Source organism: Ictalurus punctatus, chromosome 6 (genome assembly GCF_001660625.3).
Source record: "Ictalurus punctatus breed USDA103 chromosome 6, Coco_2.0, whole genome shotgun sequence".
Classification (NCBI taxonomy): Eukaryota; Metazoa; Chordata; class Actinopteri; order Siluriformes; family Ictaluridae; genus Ictalurus; species Ictalurus punctatus.
The window spans coordinates 12,927,516-12,952,459 of NC_030421.2; the positions used below are offsets into that span (position 1 = coordinate 12,927,516).

The following is a 24,944-nucleotide window of genomic DNA, read 5'->3' on the forward strand; positions in this document are numbered from 1 at the left end:
TACACCCTAATGATAATGTATTCCTTTGTAGGATGGTGTACAAAAAAAATACTAGAAAAAAAAAATACTAGTAGGAAAAAGTACTTGGAGAAAAGATAAGTTTTAAGTTCTCTTTAAATGAAAGAAGGAAGTGTGGTTATACAGGTCCTGGCAGATGGCAGGCCAAAGTATTATGGCTGGACAATGTTGGGGAGCACATACAAAGCAATTTTTGTGAGTGAACGGATATTCAGTACAAACGAAAGCATCAAAAATTATATTAATATTGTGAAAGTTTGAAGCAGGTTAACAGTAATCCCATCTATAACTGAAAATGGTGTAATTTAAGATAGATGAGTGTTGGGTCCAGCAAATACAATATATATTTTGTCAGAGTTTACCTTAAAGTTGGAGTCCATCCATGATTTCTGAAGTGTCATCTGCATTATAGTGGAGGCTAAGACAGATTTTGCCAAAGATCCTGGCCAAGGAGAAGCAGATGTACAGTGAAAAGAAGGGGATTGTCGACTGACCCTTGAGAGACATTTTGTGTGTCAGGGGCAGTAGAGGATTTATGTTTTCCAGTGGTTATAAAGTGAGATCTATATAAATGATAAAATACAAACCAGACATAAGTGAAGCCAAAAAATACCAAGAGAGGAAAGGCAGGAAAGCAGAATGTCATGGTTAGCCATGTCAAAAAGCAGCAGTGAAGATCTAACAGAATAAAAATGTTGATGGCACCAGCATCCATCATTTGTGACTCTTAGAAGCGCTGCCTCAGTACTGTGTAGAGGATAGAGAAAGGCTCAGAGAGATTTTTGTCTTGTCTAGAATTGGACAGATGATGAAAATCACCTGCCTATATTGAAAAGTTGTACAAAAAAAATGTGAACAGTTCAATAGCCAAGAAAACACATTTTCATTCGTCACTGCTGATACTGATGCAGATAGCAGCATAGAGATATATGCAATATATTATGAATGCTTTTGAGCGTTATTCCCAACAACTCAAATATTAAAATATATTAAGACATGTTGTTTGGTAAGTAAAACACAAGTCAGTGTTTATATTGATTTAAACAATTGTGGTTTTTTTTTGTTTTTGTTTTTTGTTTTTTACTTCTATTCAGTAGCGTTTCCACTTCATTATACGGATTATGGTTTCATTTTGCATGCTCATTACTATTTACTTTTTTCTTTTATGTTGTGGTCTTGTTTGGTGCTCAGTGAAGTGGCCAATCTACTCTTAGGTGTGTGTGTGTGTGTGTGTGTGTGTGTGTGCATGTGTGTATGTGTGTGTGTGTGTGTGTCCAGTAGATGGCAGTCACATTTCATCTAGCGGCCGTCTTTTGGCTTCCAGCCAAGGTTCCCAATATATTCCAAATACATTCACTTTTAAAAATTTATAACATTATTATACCTATTATTTTATTATGACAATATACCCTATGTTTACCAGTTGCACCAGTTGAACCACTGAATTAGTCATTCTTACTGTAACTGCAGAAAAATGAACAAAATCCAAATGAGCTCTGCTATACAATTAAGAAAGATCTCATTTTGTTCTGATGCTTGGGATCACAATAAATTGAAGTTTGGTAACAAACCAAATCAGCAAAAATAACAAAGCAGCTGCAGACTTAATCATCATTTAAATATAATAAATTGCTCAAAAAGGGGGGGGGGGGGCTAACATGAATTAAAATAAATTTTGTCAGTATCTCTTCACACAAAATACAAAGAAAAAGAAATGCAATTAATCTTTTTTTTTTTTTTAAATAAATAACAATTTTGCTTCTAAATATTGCAATTTGTTTTGCAATTCTACTCATGATGGAATTAAGGGACATTTTGAACTGGTTTTAACTGACAGTTAACTTGGCAAGCCATCTGTTTCTCTGTGATTTTTAAAGTGACAATAACAATTTAATTTGACTTTATGTTGACTAACATTAAAGAATCAGTCAAGGAGACAATAGTTACTAATGCAGATTTTATTTCCATAAATAATTTTGGTCAAAACTAAGCTATCTATGTCTTGATTTCTATCATACAACACATTTTCAGCAGTACCACTGAACTTTTTACAACCAGACATTTGTTATTCATGCAGAAATGGTTCAGCTAAGCATCAACTATTGCTAAATACCCAGCCAAGGCTAACACTATAGCATACAGAATGTTACTGCTAATGTTGGCTTTACTTTAAATAGAGTAGTATTAGGCAAAGAGACAACAGAATCTTTAGGTTCTGGGTACATTGTTTACAGTAACAACCACAAGCAGAATTAAATAAGTTAACATCATAAAATTAATAGCAAAATTAATATATGATTTACAAAAACAATCACTCAGTCATTGCAGCTATAGAAGCAGCAGTCCTTAACTGCCAGTTGGGCATACACCCAAGATACTTTTGATTTAACAAGGGAAATAATAAAAACAAAACAAACAAAAAAACACAAGTATGCAAAAACAATTTGGAATCTGGATCTCTACTAGCCAACATCGCAAACCATCATACAAGTAAAACTGATTACATGTACGAATTGATGGTGGGCTAATCAGCAGCAATGATGTAAACACTACGACTTTTGATGGTGCATTATATATTACATTACATCAGCAGCCTATTTGACAATACTGATTGATTCCATAAGCTCTTTTGTTCTCAAAATAAACACAATAATTTGCTAAGATCAAGAATCAGAGATTACCGTTTCATCATGATAGAGACTTTAAGTAAACAAAAACCCCCAAACCATTCCAAATAAATAAATAAATGAATACAAATAAACCGCAAAACTAGTGACCTCAATACTGCATAAAAACAAAACTGGCTTTGCTACAGTGAGCGATCAGTTGTTATGATCTGTCCTTGATTGTCATCCAACAGTAGTGGCGCTACATATCAGTGTGCTGTAGGTGAGCTGAGATGTCGCAGATCATACTCAATTCAAGTTACATCATATAATAACATCTTGGATTACAGAGTGAAATCTACTTTATTAACATACAGACACATGTATACATCCACATTGTTTTGAAAATATACATATTATCAGTCAATACCTAAACTTATATAATAATGTGCATTGTTGTTATCTGGAAACCATATTATTAAGCATTAAATGCATAACTGTGGTTGAAAGTACCCTGCGTAACTGCCTTGTGTTCTACTAAACACAATAAATATCTTTAAATTCCTTGGAACCTTCTCATTGAGTTCTTGCCAGATCGGCACCAGTTCTGAATGATGAAGGAACCCTGTAGGTTATCCAGGGTTTACAGATCCACAGTTGCATATATAATGATTGTTATATTTCACCCCTCCAAACCACCATCCTGGTTAAGAATCACCTGGATATCATATGCCAACAATATCATGAGGAACAGGACTCACATAAGGATTAACTGGAAATGTGTCAAGAGATGACTTCCACACTCACACCTCTAATGACAGTAGTGATGGCCAGGTATCGGCAAAACAGACTTCCTGGAGTGGCATGCCAGTTCATAATCTTTAAATCATGCCCATGAGGAGCAGATGCTCCTTGTAAATTGGCATGTTACAGTAGGAGCTGGGCGTCTGGCACATGTAATGGCATCCACCACACAGTGAGCCAGCATCTCCATATAAAAGTGAGTCCTTTGTGTCTTTCCTCTGTTTCAAATAAATAGTTTGTCTGAGGAAGGGATGGCTAACATCATGCGAATGAATTATGTGGCCTCCTTCACTTCTATGGTGACGTCACCACGAAACCAAGAGCTGTAAAGTGTGCAAGGAGTGTGGATATGTCCTAAATGGCCTGCTCTGGGAGCACACAGGAGCCAGTTGGCTGTGTATGAAAGTATCCTGATGCCATTGGCAATCAGGGATGACAAGACTACTTGCATACATCTGAAAAATACCCATTGCCGAAGAAGCTGAAAGGTAGGGCTTTGAATCGAAATGTCTGTCTTGGAAGGCAAACCTAAAAATGGATCTGAGTTCTGGGGCAATAGGTACATGGAAATAATGTAAACCAATGTAAACCAATCCTGTGGTTTGATGACTTGGACTATATCTGTAGAATTCCTCATGTGAAAAGTGAGGGTCTTAAACCCTCTCAACCACCATCCTTCTCCTGAAGTTGTATTGAAATAGAGGGTCTTCGTTTCTGATTGCGTCTCTGTCCAGAAGAGAACAAATTTCTTGGGTCAGAGCAACAATGTTGTAGGGGTCTGATTTCTACTACTGCCTGACCCCAGACAAGGTTGGGTACTAGCAGTGCAAGTGAAGTTTGTATACCTGTGAAATTGTCAGCAGGACCCACAGACCAGATGGAGTTGCAGTATTTCAGCTGTACCACATATTGCTGCCAGCCTTCATGGATGTACTTCAGTGGTGGTGGGTACTGTTTAAGGTCTACCCCATGAGAGAGATGGTGGGGGCATTCAGATGCCTGCTAGGGTCTTGAGAGCATGACTCTCCGTGCTTAAAGCTTGTGCAAGACAGGCCAGACCCTTGTGGACATTGTATGACAGAAACAGGTTGCTGTGACCGAAAAGTGGCAAAAGGTCCATTCAGGATTCTAAAACCTATGCTCTTCTATCCAGGGCTTTTTGGTGGCATACAGGGCAGAGTTTGCTAAGTTGAGTAGCACAACTTCAGAACAGATTGTGCTAGCCACACTTGATGCCGTGCATGAACCAAGTCATTTTGTGCTTCTTACCACTGGGAGCAAGGTGTTACTCAGCTCCTTCAAAGAGTGACTGGCTTCTGTAGATTGGAGTGATGGTATGACATAGCCATTGTAATACTAGTATTGGTGCAATGTTGTCATCAGTGTGTCTGCATTCAGTGTTTTGACAGCACACATCTGAGCATATGGCTTTGTATGGTGAGACCACCAGCAATACATGTGGCCCAGTGCTACCTGCTCATGATCTTCCACATTTACTAGAACCGTCACCAGTGAGTTTGAGTAAGCTGTCTGTCCAAATCCCCCTTAGGCAATAGTTCACTGCAGTTCAACTGCTAGGTCATTATCATCCGGTAAGAATTTCCCTGATGCAGCTGTAGACATGGCATCTTCACATTCTTTGAAATAATGACAAGAGAAGATGACTGGACATTGAGCCACAAGGACGGCTTCTTATGGTTATGCTCATCGTTATGCTCATCAGCCATCACCAGATTTCGGCATTTGTGACTGTTTAGGCCGCGGTTGAGAGTCAATCGAGCAAATCATCAGTATCGGCATTACCATGCAGTCAGCTGAGTAGACAGCTGAGGAACTGCATCCTTAAGATGGTCATTGCGGAGGCACTTAGCACATAGCTGGTGCCCATGGGAACCAGCTTACAAGGGGTTCAGACACCAGTTGCTCGAACAAGAGTCATGTTGCATGGCTTGTTTGACAAACTACTTGATGTAACATGAAAAAAGGAGAAAATCTGATCCAAGGGAAGAGACTAACGGAAAAGGGTTCCAACATTATTGGAAATCCACCAAACTTTGAAGACTCAACAGTGAATAGCACATTTTACAGAGGGGAAAAACATTCATCCGCGTTAGTGCCACTTAGTGAGTGTAGAGAAAATAATTCAATAGTACAAGTTCATAGATTGTTGCAAACAGCACAGTGAGTAGCAATGATAAAGGAAGGCACACTTGAAATTTTTAAGTGTTCCAAAAAAAAAAACTCAAAGTATGACAGGTATTTATTTTTAAAATACTGTGTCATATCTTACTACATGACTTTGTTGGAAGGTCTCGGCATGTGTTTACATGTGTACGATAAGAAATACAGGTTATTCTCAGTGCATCTAGTTGTTAGGAGGGGTGAAATAGAATTCACTATCTATATTATACAAAGCTAAGCTGTTTACATGCAACTGTGATTTAACATGTAACTTAATGTTCCTTATGTAACTTAATGGCCTTTCTGATTCCCATAATAACCATTTGTGTGATGTGTGTAATGTTTCATATACATAGAAATGATAAGGTTTGAAATAAACTTTGCGAAAACATCTTGGCCCATCATGTGCTTGACCCATTATGTGCAAGATTGCGTTGATAGAGCAAAACGTCAGTAAGACTGTGCTTGCTTAGGCAGTGTGCTTTTTTTTTTTAATGGTGACAACATACTGTACATGGTATTTCTATATGTTATGTGCAGTGTTCTTCTGGAATCTGTAAGCTTAGTGGTTAGCATGTTTGTCTCATGACTCCGGGGTTGGGTGTTTGAATCCCACCTCCGCCCTGTGTGTGGTGGCGTTCTCCCCACACTTTGGGGGTTTCCTCCCCCAGTCGAAAGACATGCGTTGTAGGTGGGTTGGCATTTCCAAATTGTCTGTGGTGTTGGCACCCCATTCTGGGTGTCCCCTGCCTTGTGCCCTGAGTTTCCTGGGATAGGCTCCAGGCTCCCCTGCAATCTTGTGTAGGATAAGCAGTATAGAACATGGATGGAAAAAAAACTGAGGTATAGATTAGTTTTTATAATTCAGATAGCGTTTCAGGTGCTATAGATAGTACCTTCAGATAGTGTTTCTCTTCAGATAGCTTTTCAGGTGCTATACTGTTTTAATCGAAAACCTAAACTGACCTAAACTGCAATCTAGGAGTGAAATGCTATCAAATGTCAATATTTTCTGGTGGTACATAAAAAAGTTTGGAAGCACTAAATTAATTTCTTGTTTGATTTGGACAATTTTGAATTAATTAACAAAAAGACTAGTAAATAGCTCTGAGGAAATGTCAATACTGCAGTAGGCAGTTTCAGAGACTTGTGCTTCATTAAAAATAGCAGAAAGTAAAAACCTACTGAATTTAAAAATAAAATAAACTAAAACATAAAACATACTGAATTTAAAAATAAACTAAATTTTAAACACAAACTGTAAATTATTTAAAAATTATTAATGTCCACTAAAAATCTTTCATCCCCTCACTTACAGTGAGGGAAAAAAGTATTTGATCCCCTGCTGATTTTGTACGTTTGCCCACTGACAAAGAAATGATCAGTCCATAATTTTAATGGTAGATTTATTTGAACAGTGAGAGACAGAATAACAACAAGAAAATCCAGAAAAAACAAATGTCAAAAATGTTATAAATTGATTTGCATTATAATGAGGGAAATAAGTATTTGACCCCTTCTCAATCAGAAAGATTTCTGGCTCCCAGGTGTCTTTTATACAGGTAATGAGCTGAGATTAGGAGCACACTCTTAAAGGGAGTGCTACTAATCTCAGTTTGTTACCTGTATAAAAGACACCTGTCCACAGAAGCAATCAATCAATCAGATTCCAAACTCTCCACCATGGCCAAGACCAAAGAGCTCTCCAAGGATGTCAGGGACAAGACTGTAGACCTACACAAGTCTGGAATGGGCTACAAGACCATTGCCAAGCAGCTTGGTGAGAAGGTGACAACAGTTGGTGCGATTATTCGCGAATGGAAGAAACACAAAAGAACTGTCAATCTCCCTCAGCCTGGGGCTCCATGCAAGATCTCACCTCGTGGAGTTGCAATGATCATGAGAACAGTGAGGAATCAGCCCAGAACTACACGGAAGGATCTTGTCAATGATCTCAAGGCAGCTGGGACCATAGTCACCAAGAAAACAATTGGTAACACACTACGCCGTGAAGGACTGAAATCCTGCAAGGTTCCCCTGCTCAAGTAAGCACATATACATGCCCGTCTGAAGTTTGCCAATGAACATCTGAATGATTCAGAGGACAACTGGGTGAAAGTGTTGTGGTCAGATGAGACCAAAATGGAGCTCTTTGGCATCAACTCAACTCGCCGTGTTTGGAGGAGGAGGAATGCTGCCTATGACCCCAAGAACACCATCCCCACCGTCAAACATGGAGGTGGAAACATTATGCTTTGGGGGTGTTTTTCTGCTAAGGGGACAGGACAACTTCACCGCATCAAAGGGACGATGGACGGGGCCATGTACCGTCAAATCTTGGGTGAGAACCTCTTTCCCTCAGCCAGGGCATTGAAAATGGGTCGTGGATGGGTATTCCAGCATGACAGTGACCCAAAACACACGGCCAAGGCAACAAAGGAGTGGCTCAAGAAGAAGCACATTAAGGTCCTGGAGTGGCCTAGCCAGTCTCCAGACCTTAATCCCATAGAAAATCTGTGGAGGGAGCTGAAGGTTCGAGTTGCCAAACATCAGCCTCAAAACCTTAATGACTTGGAGAAGATCTGCAAAGAGGAGTGGGACAAAATCCCTCCTGAGATGTGTGCAAACCTGGTGGCCAACTACAAGAAACGTCTGACCTCTGTGATTACCAACAAGGGTTTTGCCACCAAGTACTAAGTCATGTTTTGCAGAGGGGTCAAATACATATTTCCCTCATTAAAATGCAAATCAATTTATAACATTTTTGACATGCGTTTTTCTGGATCTTTTTTGTTGTTATTCTGTCTCTAACTGTTCAAATAAATCTACCATTAAAATTATAGAATGATCATTTCTTTGTCAGTGGGCAAACATACAAAATCAGCAGGGGATCAAATACTTTTTTCCCTCACTGTATCTACGTACATATGAATGAACATCCTTTCAAGCTCTAGGATGATTATTTCTGGCTTTTAATTTTAGTCTTGTTAGTATTATATTACAAAAAAAAAATGGTCACTTCAGCACCAGTGGATTCTTTATGCTCTTTGTATCTGGGTTCTGGGACTCCAAAGGAAACTGGAAAACAGGTACAACAATACCTACTGTGCAAATAAGACTATAACCTAAAGATTGAATTTATATATTGTATTATATATGTATTGTTGGTAGTGAAATAGTTGGTACTGTAAATATAGTGTAATGACACATACATACTCATATTCAGCAAACAAAGAGAGCTGCCCTTACATTTCATTTCACTTATCATGTCATACTGTTCGTTAACTTTGGCTCCCTGTTGTTATACTGCACGATATCTGACAACTTGACAATACAAAATATGTGCTAGAACTACCAGCATTGCTACAAATCACACTTCCTTGGGTTATGGCTTTTTATATGACAGAAACCATAACTCAGTATTCATGATGAACATATTAGTCCCTTCATCCTCATATTGGGAATAAGGACCCTGAATGGATTTTGGGAAGCTATCTAATGTTTGTATTCTCAAAGTATTTGATGAATGTTTATTTTTTTTAACATGTTAATTTCTCTGACACAACATGGCTTTGTTAGTGGGAAAAATTAAATACAGCTAGACACCCATTTGACCTTCAGTGGAATGACCTCTATCAACCTCATAGGAATTGTGTGGAGGGATTATAAGGATAGGGATGCATTGATACCATTTTTCAGACTGAGTATGAAGACATGTTATTAAGCTCTATTTAGATCTGTTTCCCTCATTTTAATAGCAGGTATGAAAAGTACAGACATGCATATTAATTTCTTAGGATACTAGGCTCATTCTTTATAATGTTAGTGAGTTTATTTTAGTTGGTGTGGGGATTTTGGGTTTTGTTTCACTTTGGAATATCGTATCCATACAGCAAATTAAAGTACATTTAATTGTCTTCACTGTGTCGAAATCGCTCATTGTCAAGGACAAATAATGGCTGACCATCAAGAACAACATACTGGGTTATTTTTGTTGTTGGTATTAACACATCCCTAATCTGGAGCAGTCCAAACAACCTATGCTCATGGATAATTGGTGAATGGTGACAGAGAAAAACCCATCATAATCTCAAGTACTTCATTACACACCACACCTGGCAGTGGAGGTCATCATAAATCAAGGAGTTTGTATTTCCAAGGCTATGTTCCAGCAACCAGGATTTGCTGGCTTTGAGTTCCTTGCTTCATTTACCTGGAGCAAACTCATAAACCATCTCCTACTGTGTCTGCATCATTGCTTCTCCTCTCTCTGAGGTGTGTTGTGCTGAAAGACTGAATTTGAAAATTGGTGATGATAACGAGGTGGTAATTAGTCCTGTAACCTCTGCCAAGATGCCAATGGTGTCACAATCAGTATTCTTGCCTGGAGTATTTGCGGATAGGTGTGTTTCTTTGTTGGTGGTGATGGTGTGAGTATGCTGTTTTCTCCTCAAACTCGCTCACTCAAAGCGCTCATAGTTCCTGGTTTGTCTTACGCGTGGTACCATGTCAATTAACAACCTGTGGCGAAAACAATGGCATTCACTATTCAGCCTATTTAGTCCTTATTGTCTTACAGCATTCTACCTCATTAGGAATGAATATGCCAAATGATTTTTTTACTTAAAAAAAACAGCTCTAAATTGTGCATGCTCATGAAGGAAAATTTTAAGCACTTACTTTATTCCATAAGCTAGAATGATGAGGCCTATCAGAACCCCTGCGGTGCCATCCAGAAACCATACATTGGGCTCGTGGCGAAATACTTCAGCACTGATTAGGATGGAGAAGCCCATGATGCCTCCAACCAAGGAGTTAAAACCTATAGAAATAGAATACAAAACTCAAAGATATTAAACAAGATGTTTCATGTAGTATACTTCAAAAGAAATATAGTATACTCCAAAAGACTAACCGAGTAAAAAATGCAAACTCTTCCAAATAATTTATAAATCATAAATCTGAAATTAAATATCCTGTTTGTATACATCTTAAATTGTTATTGTCTTACATTTCATTTAAACACATCTCCTAACACGCAGTGTCAATTGTTATATTATTTACTTGGACTACACACCCTGTTATAATCTTTTGAAGCAGAAAAGTGGAACTGTGCCATTAGCCAAGATTCCAGTACTGAAAGTTTTAGTTGATACTCAGGAACAGGGCTAGGTGAGCTATTTGGTGTTGGTTGGTTAGAAATACATCTTCACGCACCATGTAACACCATTTAAAAAACAGCATTGTGCAATGAAGATCAAATAAGCAGTAACACATAGTTGTAGTTGTATTTTTGTCAGTAATTTCGTTGTAGCCAATAGAAATGGACTAATTAGCCAATCAGAACAATGTTAAATCTTTTCTTGTGTAATAAACATACTTATTGATCACTGCAATGATGCTGCTGTCACTTTTATTGTTGGTAGAAAATACACAAGAACCTTACGTTCTATTGGGTCAACGTGTGGGCAAGTTTTGGTTTTTGAATATGCAGCAAAAAAAATAAATTATATTGTCTCCTAAGTGTTATTGTCCCTTCTTATTTTAGTTAACAGAACATGTGGTTTATCTTTGTTATCTCGTTAATAAGAATATTCTTTAATTAATTAATATTTCCCAAAACCTCTCATAACTAATGCTGTATGTTAACTTAATGTAATGTATGTTAACTTAAAATAATGAGTAACCTGACACATTCATTATTCAATAATAATGTTATTTTTTGGAGCTTGCATGCAGTTCTACCACAAAAAGGCAGAAACCTCTACGGAAAAATCCATAGAGATCTGGTAATAATAGACTGCTTATTTATAATCAAACTGGTTGGTTAATAATTTACACATATACAGTTGCATTAAAATTTATTCAAATTTTACAGACTTTCAGCTGTTTGCAATGAACAAATCAAACAAAAGCAATTGAAATAGTTCAACACAATGAATGCTTCAAGTGGTTTCCCCAAATTCGACTGAAAATGCAACTTATAATGATTTCTTCAGTTTCAAAATTATTCAACCTCTTCATGGTAAGCATCTTTAGTACTTAGTAGAGCACGCTTTTGCTGTTATGACCCTCTGCAAACGAGATACATAGCTTCTGGCAGCGTTTCTGAGGAGCCTAAGCAGATTGCTCATGAGAAATGGCCTCCAGGTCAGTAATATTCGCCTTCTTCAAAATCCCACCAGAGATTTTCTATGGGGTTCAAGTCAAGTGACTGTGATGGCCCTGTAGAATCTTCCAGAACGTCTTCTGCAACCAAGCTCTGGTGGAATTTGACATATGCTTGGGATCATTGTCCTGTTGGAAGGTCCAGTGATGACCAAGCTTCAGCTTCCTCACATATGGCATGTGTAAACATATATGTTTTCTACTAGGATTTCCTGATACTTCAATGAATTGATCTTGCCTTCCACACGCTGCAGGTTTCCAGTGCCAGAGGATGCAAAGCAGCCCCAGAGCTTCATGAGCCACCACCATGCTTGATTGTGGACAGAGTGTTCTTTCTTCATTCTTCTTCCTCCATACAAACCGCTGATCCATCATGCCGCAAAGTTACAGTTTTGTTCCATTGCTCCACAGAACAGAACTCCAAAACTTCTGTGGCTCATTTATATGATTTTGAGTCTTGCTGCAGGTCCTTTGCAGTCACTCGAGGGTTTTTCACAACCTGACTTCTCAGAAATCTGGTTGCAGCCATTGATAGCTTCCTTTTTCTGTCCCGTCTAGGTATTTCATGAATTTTTTGTCCCTAGCCAGTTCGGTTACTTCATATATTCCAGCTCAAGCACACTTGGGGCAACTAATGAAGCCCTTGATTAGTTGCATCAGATGTGCTTGAGACAACACCTGTTTTACATATTTGTGCTGTTGTTAGGGATTCTATTCAGGGGGTTTAACAATTTTGAAACTGGAGAAATCATTATAAGTTGCATTTTCAGTTGAATTTGGGGAAACTACTTGAAGCATTCATTGTGTTGAACTATTTCAATTGCTTTTGCTTGATTAGTTCATTGCACTTTCACCTCCAGGGTTGGGGGTTCAATTCCCACCGTGGCTCTGTGTGTGTGGAGATTGCATGTTCTCCCCGTGCTGCGGGGGTTTCCTCCGGGTACTCTGGTTTCCTCCTGCAGTCCAAAGACATGCATGGTACATGGATTGGCATGTCCAAAGTGACTGTAGTGTATAAATGGGTGTGTGAATGTGTGTGTACGGAAGGAGCCTCCCCAGGCGCACCCTGGGCAATGTTCAGTATCATACTACTGAGCGGCTAATCCTTCTACCACGATGGTTCAACTATGAAGTGAAACCTCGACATGAAAAGAAGAAGAAGTTCATTGCAAGCAGCTGAAAGACTGTAAATTTTGACAGTAACCTGATTTGTAATGGGGCTTATATAATTTTGATTGCAACTATAAATAGAGAAAGGCTGATGATGGTGATCATGTGGCGATGATGGTGGCTCAAGAAAGAAACCATTCATCCATTTTCTGTGCCACTTATCCTGCCAATCCGTTGCAGGGCACAATCGCACACACAGTTACACACTATAGAGAATGTAGAAATGCCAATCAGCCTACAGTGTATGTCTTTGGACTGGAGGAGAAAACGGGAGTACCCGGAGGGAACCTCCAAAGCACAGGGAGAACATACAAACTCCATGCATACAGGGCGGAGGCAGGATTCAAACGTCCAACCAAAGAGGTGCAAGGCAAGCGTGCTAACCACTAAGCCACTGTACCTCTCTCTATAAAGAATCATCTTTCTAAATCAGAGATGAATCTGTGCATATAATCACAAAAGCCCTGCTGCACTATACACAAAGGTACATAAAATTTCCACACACTGAGGATCGATTGTATGACGCCAAGGTCAGTTTTCATGCCATTGGAAACATTCCAGGCATTATTGGTGCAGTTTATGGTACACTGATCCATAGAAATACTCCCAGTCTCTTGAGCCCTTTCTATATCTGCCATAAAGGTGTCTGAGCAATAAATGCACAAGTCATATGCAACAACCAAGGCCTCTTTACAGACATTGTGGCCAAGTGGTCTGGGAATACATGACTCCTTCATCTGGACCAATTCTGATGTGTCAGATGACAAAGGATGGTGCATTCGCTGGTGGATACTTACTGGATGACCGCATGTGTCCACAATGTACATATTTACTCACTGTGGTCTTGAATCCCCAAATTGAGGCTGAAGAGTGATACAACAGCACACACTGGATGACATGCAGTGTTGTAGAGCGAGCTTTCAGTGCCTACAGAAATCATCGAAGGTGCTGAGATTTTCACCTGAAACTAGCTGTGCCATTACAGTTGTGTGTGCTATGCTACACAACACTGCGGTGAATGCTGGCATACACCTTCACGAAGAGGAAGATGAGGAGGAAGATGAGTAGACAGAGGAAGATAATGTTCCTGTTAAACTACGAGGAGAAAGACGAACTTGACCAGGCTGGCTTGGAAACATGAGGGCATATTGTGAGAAAAGTTTATGCCTAATTTGTGTAGCCTACTCTTTTTTGTGATATGTGAATTGTGTTTGTTGTTGGACTTTTGTTTCGTAAATACACTCCATGCCATTTCCTGTATTGTTATGTTTATTGTTTATTCAATATTCTCATTTTTACTTGGTTAAGTAACTCACCTGTTCAGAGGGCAATATAATTGGCACTGAAATGGAAGGCCTGGAAAACTGTAGCACCACCAGTGAAAGACATTTAGCTATAAAGTCTGGCCTTCTTCAACTGAACTAGCTCCTCATGGTGCCTCTTCCACCATTGTAGCTCTTCATGTTTCAGCTAGAGCTGCTCTTTCTCTACCTGATTTCTTTTTCAAGACACCCACAAGTATTTCATGGTGTAGTCTGCTCAGGTGAAGCCCTTTGACTGGGCTCTGCATAGGAAGCCCCAGGAGATGACCCAGGCCTGGAGCAGGGGGAGGTTGTTCAGGGGACGCAAGTTGTGAGGGTAGATTGGAACTCATTTGAGCACACATCTACCCCTCCAGAGATTCCTTCAGTTTTTGTTAAGCCTAGTATCCCCAGTACTCTTTCCTCTTCTGGGGTGAGGACTGGTGTAAGTAACTGCCCTTAACCAGTCTTTCTTCAGCCCTTTACCCTTCTTTTTGCTAGACAGGGGAAGTTATGCCATTTTTTCTTATATCTGTGCCTTTTAAAGACATCTTAGACACTTATGTTGCTTGTAGTTTTGTCTAAATTCTTCTTTTTTCTGCATTTGTTGATGTGCTATGAGCTTTGCAAAGGATTATTATTTTTTATTTTTAGAATTGTTGGAATTACAGCAATTTTATTGTTTATGTGCATCAGGCAAAGGGGTGTTGAGATTTTTTAAATTATTATTTTGCTGTCTTCATACAGTGATGCCTTGATACATTGTGCACACTGCATACTTCATTCATCAAAAGAAGCTCTGAAACAGCAAGACTCTGTCTCTTTTTGATCATTCTTGAAGAGCCTTTCTTCTTTCCGAATGGCCGAATGTCTGCTAACTTCACTATTGTCCTTGAGAAAGATATGCATTTTTCAATACCACAATTTCTCTTAGGACTGCAACAAAGCTTTTGTTAGGACCATAGCATATGACCATATTTCTTGGATGAAAAAAGCTTTCAGACCACTTCTGTTCCCTAGTAGCATAACAGAAATGCCTAGTTCAGCCATGAAACTAGTTCAGCCATGAGTATGTGCTGATTGGCTCCCTCGACGCCAATGTAGCAGCCTATCATCCATGCTTCTCTGCCCAAGTAACCTTTTATTATCCCAACTAACTCGCTGGCTATGGCCTGCGCTCGCTACAAAATTAGGCCAGCAAACACTGACAATCCATTATAAAATGCTCATAAACAACACTTGTAAATGCTAATACTCACTGATAAATGCAATAATGATGGATAAACACTCATTATGGCCGGTAAATGCCAATAATGGCTAATCTTTGCTGCTAATGGTAGACAACTGTAACGCCTTGCAAACGGCGATTATCGCCGGCAAATTCCCATCACAGCTGACAAATTCAACATACATCAGTATACACTTTTAAATGCTGATTATGACTGGTAAATTTCGATAAATACTGATAAACACTGATCATGGCTGGAAAATACTGATAATGGCTGACAAACGCTGATAACAACTGCTGGTAATTGTCGATAAATGCTGATATATACGATAATGGTAAAATGCATATAATGGTTCACAAACACCAATAATGGCTGGTAAACACTGTCTAAGACTGATAAACGCTGGATAATACTGTTAAATACTAATTACAGCTGGTAAATTCTGATCATGGTGACAAATACTGATCATCGCTGGTAAGTGCTGATTAATCCTGAAAATGGCCCATAAATGCGATAATGACTGATAAACACTAATCATCTCTGGTAAGCGCTGATACAGGTCGGATAGTGGCCCATAAAAGCTGATAAAGGCTGATAAACACTGATCATGGCTGGTATACACTGAAAACACTGATTATGGCTGGTAAACACTGATAAATGCTGACAATAGCTGATAAATGCTGATCAATCCTGATCATGACTGGTAAATTCTGATAATAGCTGATAAATGCTGATAACTGCTGTTAGTGGCTGATAGATGCTGATCATGGCTGGTAAATGCTTATAAATGCTAATAATGGCTGATAAGTGCAGGTAAATTCTGGTAATGTGCTCATAAAAGCCGGAAAGCACTGATGATAATAGGTCATAAAATCTGATAAAAAATTTTAAATGTGTTAAACGCTGGTAGACGCTGACAAACTGAAGTAAAGGCTACAGGCCGGTGAACAACAGCAAATGCCAATAATGGGTGATAAAGTCAGATAATTGACTATAAACACTGTTAAACACTGGTAAATGCTGATAAGGCTGACGAACAATGGTAAATGCTGATAAACGCTGCCAATGACCGACATGGACATTAAACACGGATAAACGCTAGCAAATGATGATAAAGGACCATAAACGCTAGAACATAAAGGTCGATAAACATGATAATCACTAATAAATGCTCAAAATGGCTGATCAACTGAACAAATACGATAATGGCTGATAAATGCGGGCAAGGGCTAGTAAATGCCAATAATGCCTGTTAAATGCGGCTAAATGCCGGAAAACCCTGTTTAACACTAGTCCGGAAAAACTAAACCTATTTACACTTCATACCTATCTATAAAAGCTCATTATCTCCCTCTGAGAGTTGTCATGGCTGAAATGTCAAGTGTAGCAGCCTATCAGCCACACTTCTCCGCCCACGTAACCTTTTATTATCCCAACTAACTCATCAGCTATGGCCAGCGCAAACTACAACATTTGGTATCCTACCCTCCTCCTGCCCAGCTCCACTGGCTACATCTGTTACGGCCTGTTAAGACTTCCTCCTTCAGTATCCTTTGCAGTAGCATGCTTCTCTTCTTTTCTATGCATGAAAGAAGTAGTCTCCTTCAACCCCAATCAGCATCCAGGATGAGAACCTTGAGACACTGAGTGACAAGTTGGGATAGAGAGTAATCATGGACAGCCTCTACAAGAAGAGCCAGAGCCAACTGTATATTCAGCAGAGGCTGAGGTCCTTTGGTGTACATGGAAACCTGCTGTGCACATTCTGTGGCATCTTTATGCACTTGTGTGCTGAAGCAGCAGCATCACAGGAAAGGCCACTAACAGATTCAATAAGGTCATTAAGAGGGCTGGCTCAGCTCTAGACTGGACACAGTGGAGATGTTGTTGGAGAGCAGAGTTCTGGCCAAGCTCTCTGCAATCATGTAACACCACTCCCACCCTCACCATAAAACAGTCAGTGTGTTGCAATGCATACTGAACAGCATTTGAATTAAACTAATTCATAAACTGTTGTTCATGAACATTTGTATTGGTTAATAATTGAGAATGTGTTGTGTGAAAATTCATTATTCAGTTTATTAGTGCATAATTGGCAACATGTTACGCCTGAATGTTCTAATGTAGTCGAGTATTCTGAAGGCACTAATACTAATGATATGTAGTATACACTGTATAAACTTCCTTTGTGCTTTTTAGTTTCTAATTAGGGATAACTAAAACTTTGCTTTAAGGACATAGACAACTTTGTAGTATTAATGACTAATTCAAATTAAAGTCTAATTCGTAGTTATTAAAACATTTACAACTGTCTAATTTACTGAACGAAGAACAAGACCTTAATTAACCTCTAACACATGTTCTTTAAATAAAGTGTTACCAGCCTTCATTACCAAGAGCCGTTGCTTTATCCCTAAGTAGGTTAACTACTCATTTCTGTAACTGGATACTTGAGGTTTTGGGAGAAATTTAGGATCAGGCGTGGAGTGAGGGTGTCAGAACACAGAGAGTGTTAATTTTTGAGGGTACAGCTAACTGTGAACTAGTGGTGGAGGAAGAGGTTTGTGAGGGACACAATCAGTTCAGTGAAAAATGTAATTCCATTTTCGTGTTTTAGTGCTGGAGTTGTAGTTGCTGTAGAGTGTGTGTGTGTGTGTGTGTGTGTGTGTGTGTGTGTGTGTGTGTGTGTGTGTGTGTGTGTGTGTGTGTGTGTGTGTGTGCATATTTTTACCTACCGTCAGTGATCAGAGCTCTGCTGGTCAACACCCTCCCCAGCATGAATTTGGCAATGGCCAGAATGACACACAGTACCCCACTAACAATAGATACACTGAAGAGGAAATCATCCTGAAAGTAAAAAAATATATATTTAGTCTTTTACTGACTTTTATGTAGCACTAAAACAGTGTATAAATGTACATGATTGAGGTATGACATAATATCTATATCAGTTGCTGCAGCATATTAATGTGATGTGTGATGTCTAATGGATTTTAATGGATCTTAAGGATTCCACACTGCTTGATATTTCTTGCTTTGCTTCACATATTAGTTTTCCCTGCTCCCTGCTCATAAAGAGGCTAATGGACTAATGAGGTGAGTCAAGTGTTGGAGGAGATACAGAAGGAACAAAAGGCATGCACAGAAAGCTGACACTGCTGAGAAGAGTTTAAAAACACTGCTGTCTGTTAATTTTCCTTTCCTAAAGTTTCCTGTTTGCTCTGTTAGCTGTTAGAAAAGGCTAAAGCATCTCATTATTCATGAGCTCAATAATCATTTCAGGGTCACGAAAGGCAGCAGTCAATTTAGTCAGTTTTGTTCTGTTTGCTTGCTTTTTAAACTTTTATTTAGTATTATATGTTTTTACCACAATAACCATGGAAAACAGACAGATTTATTGATTTACTGTACATACGCTTTCCAAGTAGCACCAAAGAAATATTGGCACAGGAGAAAAAATAAAACAAATTGTATAATATTAAGGATGAAATATAACCACTTAGACTACCTGTCATGTCACAGCAAACCAGTGACTACGTTTCCCATCCTGCACTGCGGCCTACAAACATGGCCACCATGGACTGCAATTCCCAGAACACTCATTCATTCTAATCACGCACACCTGCAACCAATCTCACACACAATCACACTACAGTTCAAAAGGATTTTCGAGGCTTTCACTCTTTGCGAAGTATTGAGTGTTATCACCATACCACGCGTTTGTACCCTGTTCCTCGTTTTTAATTCATGTTCTTTGATCTTGTTTCTGGTTTCTCGTTCTCGGTTCTTGCCTTGCCTCGTTTATGCCTGTTTGCAGATCGCCTGACCCATTGCCTGTTTTTCACCACACTATTATCTTATGATTTGAATGATTATTAAAAGCTCTTATCTGCACTTGCATCTGTCCTAACCTCCATTACAGTAAATACATGACACTATCTAGCATTTATATCAATGTAAAAAACATGATAAACTGATGAACAATGGACAAAATGCTATCAATAACTAATCAAGTCTGAAAATTCTATTCTATTTTGCATTCTTTTCTAATTTAATGCAACAATTTTCATTGCAAATTATATTATTGACAAAAGCTTGAGTGAAAAGTAAAATCTTTGGAATATTTACATGAATTTCTGAGTTTCTTAATATTTGGTACGTCCCCTTTTTGCTTTAATGACAGTGAGTCCACACGTTTGTGTAAAACCTTACGATCCATTTTAGATCAAATCTAAATTTGATCAGAGTGTCGTCTGAAAGCGTGCTTCAGCAGTAGAGATTAGACATGAGGAAAATCTGAGGGTTTTTTTTTACAAAGCCATAAACACGCTCAATATCACACATTTCCTTACATTTAAATAGGGACCGAGAAATAATGCAGAATCCTGAATATTAAATATTTACATTCTTTGATTTACATATTTCAAAATTCTACTTTCTGTTTAAATGAAACAGAAAGTTCTATACTTTCCAAATTTAAATGAAAATAAATTTGTAATAATAAATCCCAGATTTTTAATGTGGTCTCAGTCTTTTGGACCCCGCCAATATAGTTATGTGAATGTGAACATATAAAGGTTGTGAACAAAATAAAAACCCACAAAATATTGCAACTGAGGAATGTTTTGAAATAACACACTGATTTTATAATACAGAAATATGTATTATATGTATGATATGTATCAAGTGCTATTTCAGTTGATAATATTAGCATTTGATGATGGGTAATGCTAATATTAGGTATTCTTAAGGAGCCCCACTTGTGGTCTAATCAATGAATGTCAATCAATGATACTGAATGTTTGGTTTTACAAATTGGCTGTTCCATTTGTGTCCATGTCCTGCCAGATTAGTCAGCTTGGGAGGAAATGGAGACGAATTAAAAGCTGAAAGTTCTGCCTTTGATAAGTCATCTGTGCTTAAAAAAAGTTCTAGCCATACAGCAGATTTGGTGCGAGCGCCTACTGTAAAAATTGTATGATCTGCAGTTCTCACGATGTCACTATACAGTATGTGTTTTAAATACAAAGAAGTCTGCAAATATTAAAGTAAATTACATCCTGTTTTTTGCTATGACAGGATAGTATTTTGCATTTCATATATGTACACTTGCCATCCTTGGGTGGAGGTGGACGCTCAGTTGATCATATGGGTGTTACAGTTGCAGTCAAACACAGGCTTAAATGCATCTCTGTTAAAATATATGTCACGAAAGAGAAAATATAAAAGAATCCTAAAGTATATATAGTAGTTTGTTTCTGATCCATCCATAACATTGATCTACCTATTCTTTGGCATGCACCAACTGTTTACCATTTGGGACAGAGCTCGGCATTGCTTTCTCCTCTATTACAACTCCATTTATCTCTTGCGCTGAAACATACACAAGGACAGCACATTTTCTCCGTCCTTCACTTGCATACTCAACACCTCTGTAAATCTCTCTGGGCCAAAAGGTGATAAAGAATGCACAGAAGAGGCTGTTATCAGTGCGAATCCTCTGGTGTTGAAGAAAGACAGCATAACAAGAAGCACACAACCTTGATGTGATAAAGGCTGATTGCTGGTAAGGAGGAAAAAGGACCAGTGAAATCTGTTTGTTAACAGCTGAAAATCTCCACGGTTGACAATGATGTGTCAGACTGAACTAGATTAACACTCATTAAACACAACTAAGCAAAGGTACTTGGTTTACTTCTACAGCACATCCATCAAAATCTGAAATCACAGTCCCTGTGGGAGTAAACTGTTTTCCCCTGTCGTCTCTCCTAGCTTGAACGAATGTGTCTACCACCCTCCCACACAACAGCCAAGAAACCTATTCCAGTCCTACATTATTAATCTGCACTAGGTTGTTCTCTGAGTCTGAGTCTTGTCTGGCAGGCTTTCATACTTGTGTTTGTGGTTAAAAAAAAAAAAAAAAAAAAAAGTAATTTTGTTGAACTGAACAAAGACTTAGCTCAAATGCTCATGTCAAAACTTCTTCTTTTTTTTTTATTTTATTTTGGATGTCCCTCTATTACAAACCTGTCCCAAACTTGGAGGTCTAAGTGTTTCTTAAGCAAGGTATTTCTCTTTTATGAGTTTATTATTATTATTATTATTATTATTATTATTATTATTATTATTATTTCAATACATCAGTCAATTTTATTTGTATAGCACTTTTAGCAATAGACAATATCACAAAAAAGCTTTACAGAAATCCAGCTGTGTGTAGCTGCAGATTTAGATCCCCACTGAGCAAGCCAGAGGCGAAGGTGGCAAGGAAAAACTCCCTGAGAAGAAATAGGGAAGAAACCTTGAGAGGAACCATGACTCAAAATGGAAACCACCCTCTTCTGGGTGACACTAGATAGTGGTATTATAACCAATTATAGCATGAGCACCACTGTCTTTTATGATTACAGCAGCAGCTCACAAGTCAACAGTATGCAGTTCAGATTATCCTGTGAAGCAAGGGTGAGACTTGGGAATAAACATTTCTGGGAAGTGCAAATATTTAGTCTATCCATGTCAGACTATCCAGAGCAGTTTAAAAAAAGTGTGTCACTGGTGCAGAAGCTACAAGCAGGCGAGAGGAACCAGTCTTGTGAAGACTTTGTCTAAATAAATAAATCCGCTCCAATTTGATTAAGTGTCTTGAACAGCTATTCAATAGATTCATTTTGACATGTCGCTTAATACATAACACATTGATTATGTCAATCAAACATTCAGTGTCACATAGAGAGGCATTTTGGATTAATCAAATGAAAAGAACTGAAGTGGCTGAGGTTGCAGCTATTCTGCAGGACTCTCAATCATGCTCAGTAGCCTGTGTAAATGTGGTTTAATGGGAGTTTCAATGAATAAGAGGCCTGGTCAGGAATTGCTGCAATTTGCATGCAATTTTAGCATTGTAATAGCCTTTAATTTAGAAGATTAAGGGGAGGAAACAATAACAAATGTAACAGGAAACAAATCTGCTTTAAAAAAAATATAATTTGAAAAAAAAAATCATACATTTTTACACACAAGGAAAAAATATGAATAGCTTAATCTCTCAATGAAAACACTCTTCAGGTTTGTAGTCTTTAAAACGCCTTGGCCAAAAGTTTGTGAACACATGACCATCATAGTTATTTGTGCCTGTTAAACATCCCATTCAAGATTTAGTCCCTTTGCTGTTATAATAATCTCCAATCTTCAGGAAGGCTTTCCACTAGACTCCACTAGGTACTGATGTTGGCTGAGAGATCTGGGGTGCTGTCGGTGTTCCAGTTTATTCCGAAGGTGTTCAGTGGGGTTGAGGTCTGGGCTCTATTCAGGACAATGAAGATCTTCCAATCCAACCTTGGCAAACCATGTCTTCATGGAGCTGACTTTGTACATAGGGCATTGTCATGCTGGAACAGGTTGGGCCTCTTGGTTCCAGTTGTATGCTTCCAACTTTGTGGCTACAGTTTGGAGAAGATTCACATATGGTGTGATGGTCAGGTTACCACAAACCTTTGGCTATATAGTGTATGTGTACATTACGATGGATGAAAAATTAGGGAACTGATAGAGACATTTAAATTGTCCTACTCTTTGCCATCAAGCTATAATGATGGAATAAATTTGATGTTGATTATTTGGACACTTAAGGCTTTGCAATTGTCCAGCCACACTACAATGAAAAAATTAAAAGGTCATAGAGATGAAAGAAAACAAATAGCTCTCCCAAGACCTTCGTAACCTTATTGTTGCAAAACATGTTTATGGAATCGGATACAGACAAATGAATCCTCCAATAAGCACCATTGGGGCCATTATCTGCAAGTGGAAGCAACATCACTCCGTCATCAACTGGCCATGCACAGGAGCTCCTCACAAGATTTCTGACCAGGGAGTCAAAAGAATAGACAGAAGAGTAGCCCAAGAGCCAAGGACCACTCAGAAAGAGCTCCAGAAACACTTGGAGGCAGCAGGTGCCATCGTCACAGAGAAAACAATAGACAATGCACTCCACTTCTCACTCTCACCCCCAAGACTCCATTACTAAAGAAAGTATTTTGAAGCTTGTTTAAACTCATTTGCACAAGCCTATGAAATACTGAGAGAATGTAGTCCGGTCAGACTGGAGCAAAACTGAACTTTTTGGCTGTCATACTACACACCATGTTTGGAGAAGAAATGGCACTGCACATCACCCTTACAACACTATACCAACAGTGAAGTTTGGAGGTGGAAGCATCATGGTGTGGGGTTGTTTTTCATTGCATGGTACTGGCAGACTTCATGTAATTGAAGGAACGATGAATGTAGACCTTTACCGATAGATTCTTGAGAAAAATCTGCTGCCATCCACCATGATGATGACGATGAGATGTGGGTGGACCTTCAAGCAGGACACAGATCCAAAGCATACAGCAAAGGAAACTCTCAATTGCTTTCAGAGAAAAAAATCAAGGTGTTAGAATGGCCCAGTCAATCACCTTAATTGAATCCAATTGAACAACATTTAAAGACAATATATTTAGAAGAATGGTCCAAAATCACACCTGAATACTGCAGCCGATTAATTTTTTCATACAGGAAGCATCTGGAAGCTGTCACTATAAACAAAGGCTTCTCCACTAAGTATTAAATAAGTTTCAGTTAGCGTGTTCAATACGTTTTTCCTGTGTCATTCCACTTTATTACACATAATTTAATTTATGTACTTTAACGTTTGGATTCCTTTATATGTGTGGATTTCTTGAGTTAATACCAAAGTCTGGTGAAATTTCATGTGAATCTCCTCATTGGGAATATATTTACTGAAACAAGTCCATCGCAGGGCACAATCGCATACACACTCACACACCCATTCATACACTACGGACACTTTAGACACGCCAATAAGCCTACCATGTATGTCTTTGGACTGGGGGAGGAAACCAGAGTACCAGGAGGAAATCCCCGCAGCACGGGGAGAACATGCAAACTCCTCCATCCATCAATCCAGTTTCCATACACTTATCCTACATAGGGTCACGGGGTGCCTATCCCAGGAAACTCGTGGCACAAGGCGGGGGACGGATGGGGTGCCAACCCATCGCAGGGCAAAATCACACACACATTCACACACTACAGACAATTTGAAAATGCCAATCAGCATATTTTTTGACTGGAATACCCTCCCTACCCCTACCCTCAATATTCAACAATCTAAATTTATTAATTTGAAGTGCTTAAAATTAGAGATGCACCGATGTATCGGCTTATACCGATTAGGCTATTTTTCATGCAATCAACCATTGGCTGATAGTTTAAAAACATCAGATGATCAGGGCTGATTATATTCTGTCAATAAAAAGAGGGCGGGAAAACACATCGATTTCGTGCTGTTTGTAAGGAATTTGTCTCTTGTGTGGAATGACGACAAAACTGAACTTTGTAAGGTCTATAAACTCTGCACTGATAAAATTTTACACCGGAAGTGAGCAGCAGTGAAGCGGGAG

The 24,944-nt window shown here is 38.7% G+C and overlaps 1 protein-coding gene across 2 annotated transcripts in view; it reads right to left on the bottom strand.

The window, feature by feature from the left end:
* Positions 1 to 7,463: 7,463 nt before the first annotated feature.
* The window catches only part of tmem163a (transmembrane protein 163a), a 60,933-nt gene continuing 43,452 nt past the window's right edge, over positions 7,464 to 24,944 (bottom strand). For both annotated transcript variants that reach the window (XM_017469193.3, XM_047156181.2), the window contains exons 6-8: positions 18,213 to 18,324; positions 10,290 to 10,431; positions 7,464 to 10,130 (exon numbers count right to left, since the gene is read on the bottom strand). In XM_017469193.3, the coding sequence (XP_017324682.1) occupies positions 10,070 to 10,130; positions 10,290 to 10,431; positions 18,213 to 18,324 (315 nt within the window). In that variant the 3' untranslated portion in view covers positions 7,464 to 10,069. The remainder of the gene's footprint in view (positions 10,131 to 10,289; positions 10,432 to 18,212; positions 18,325 to 24,944) is intronic.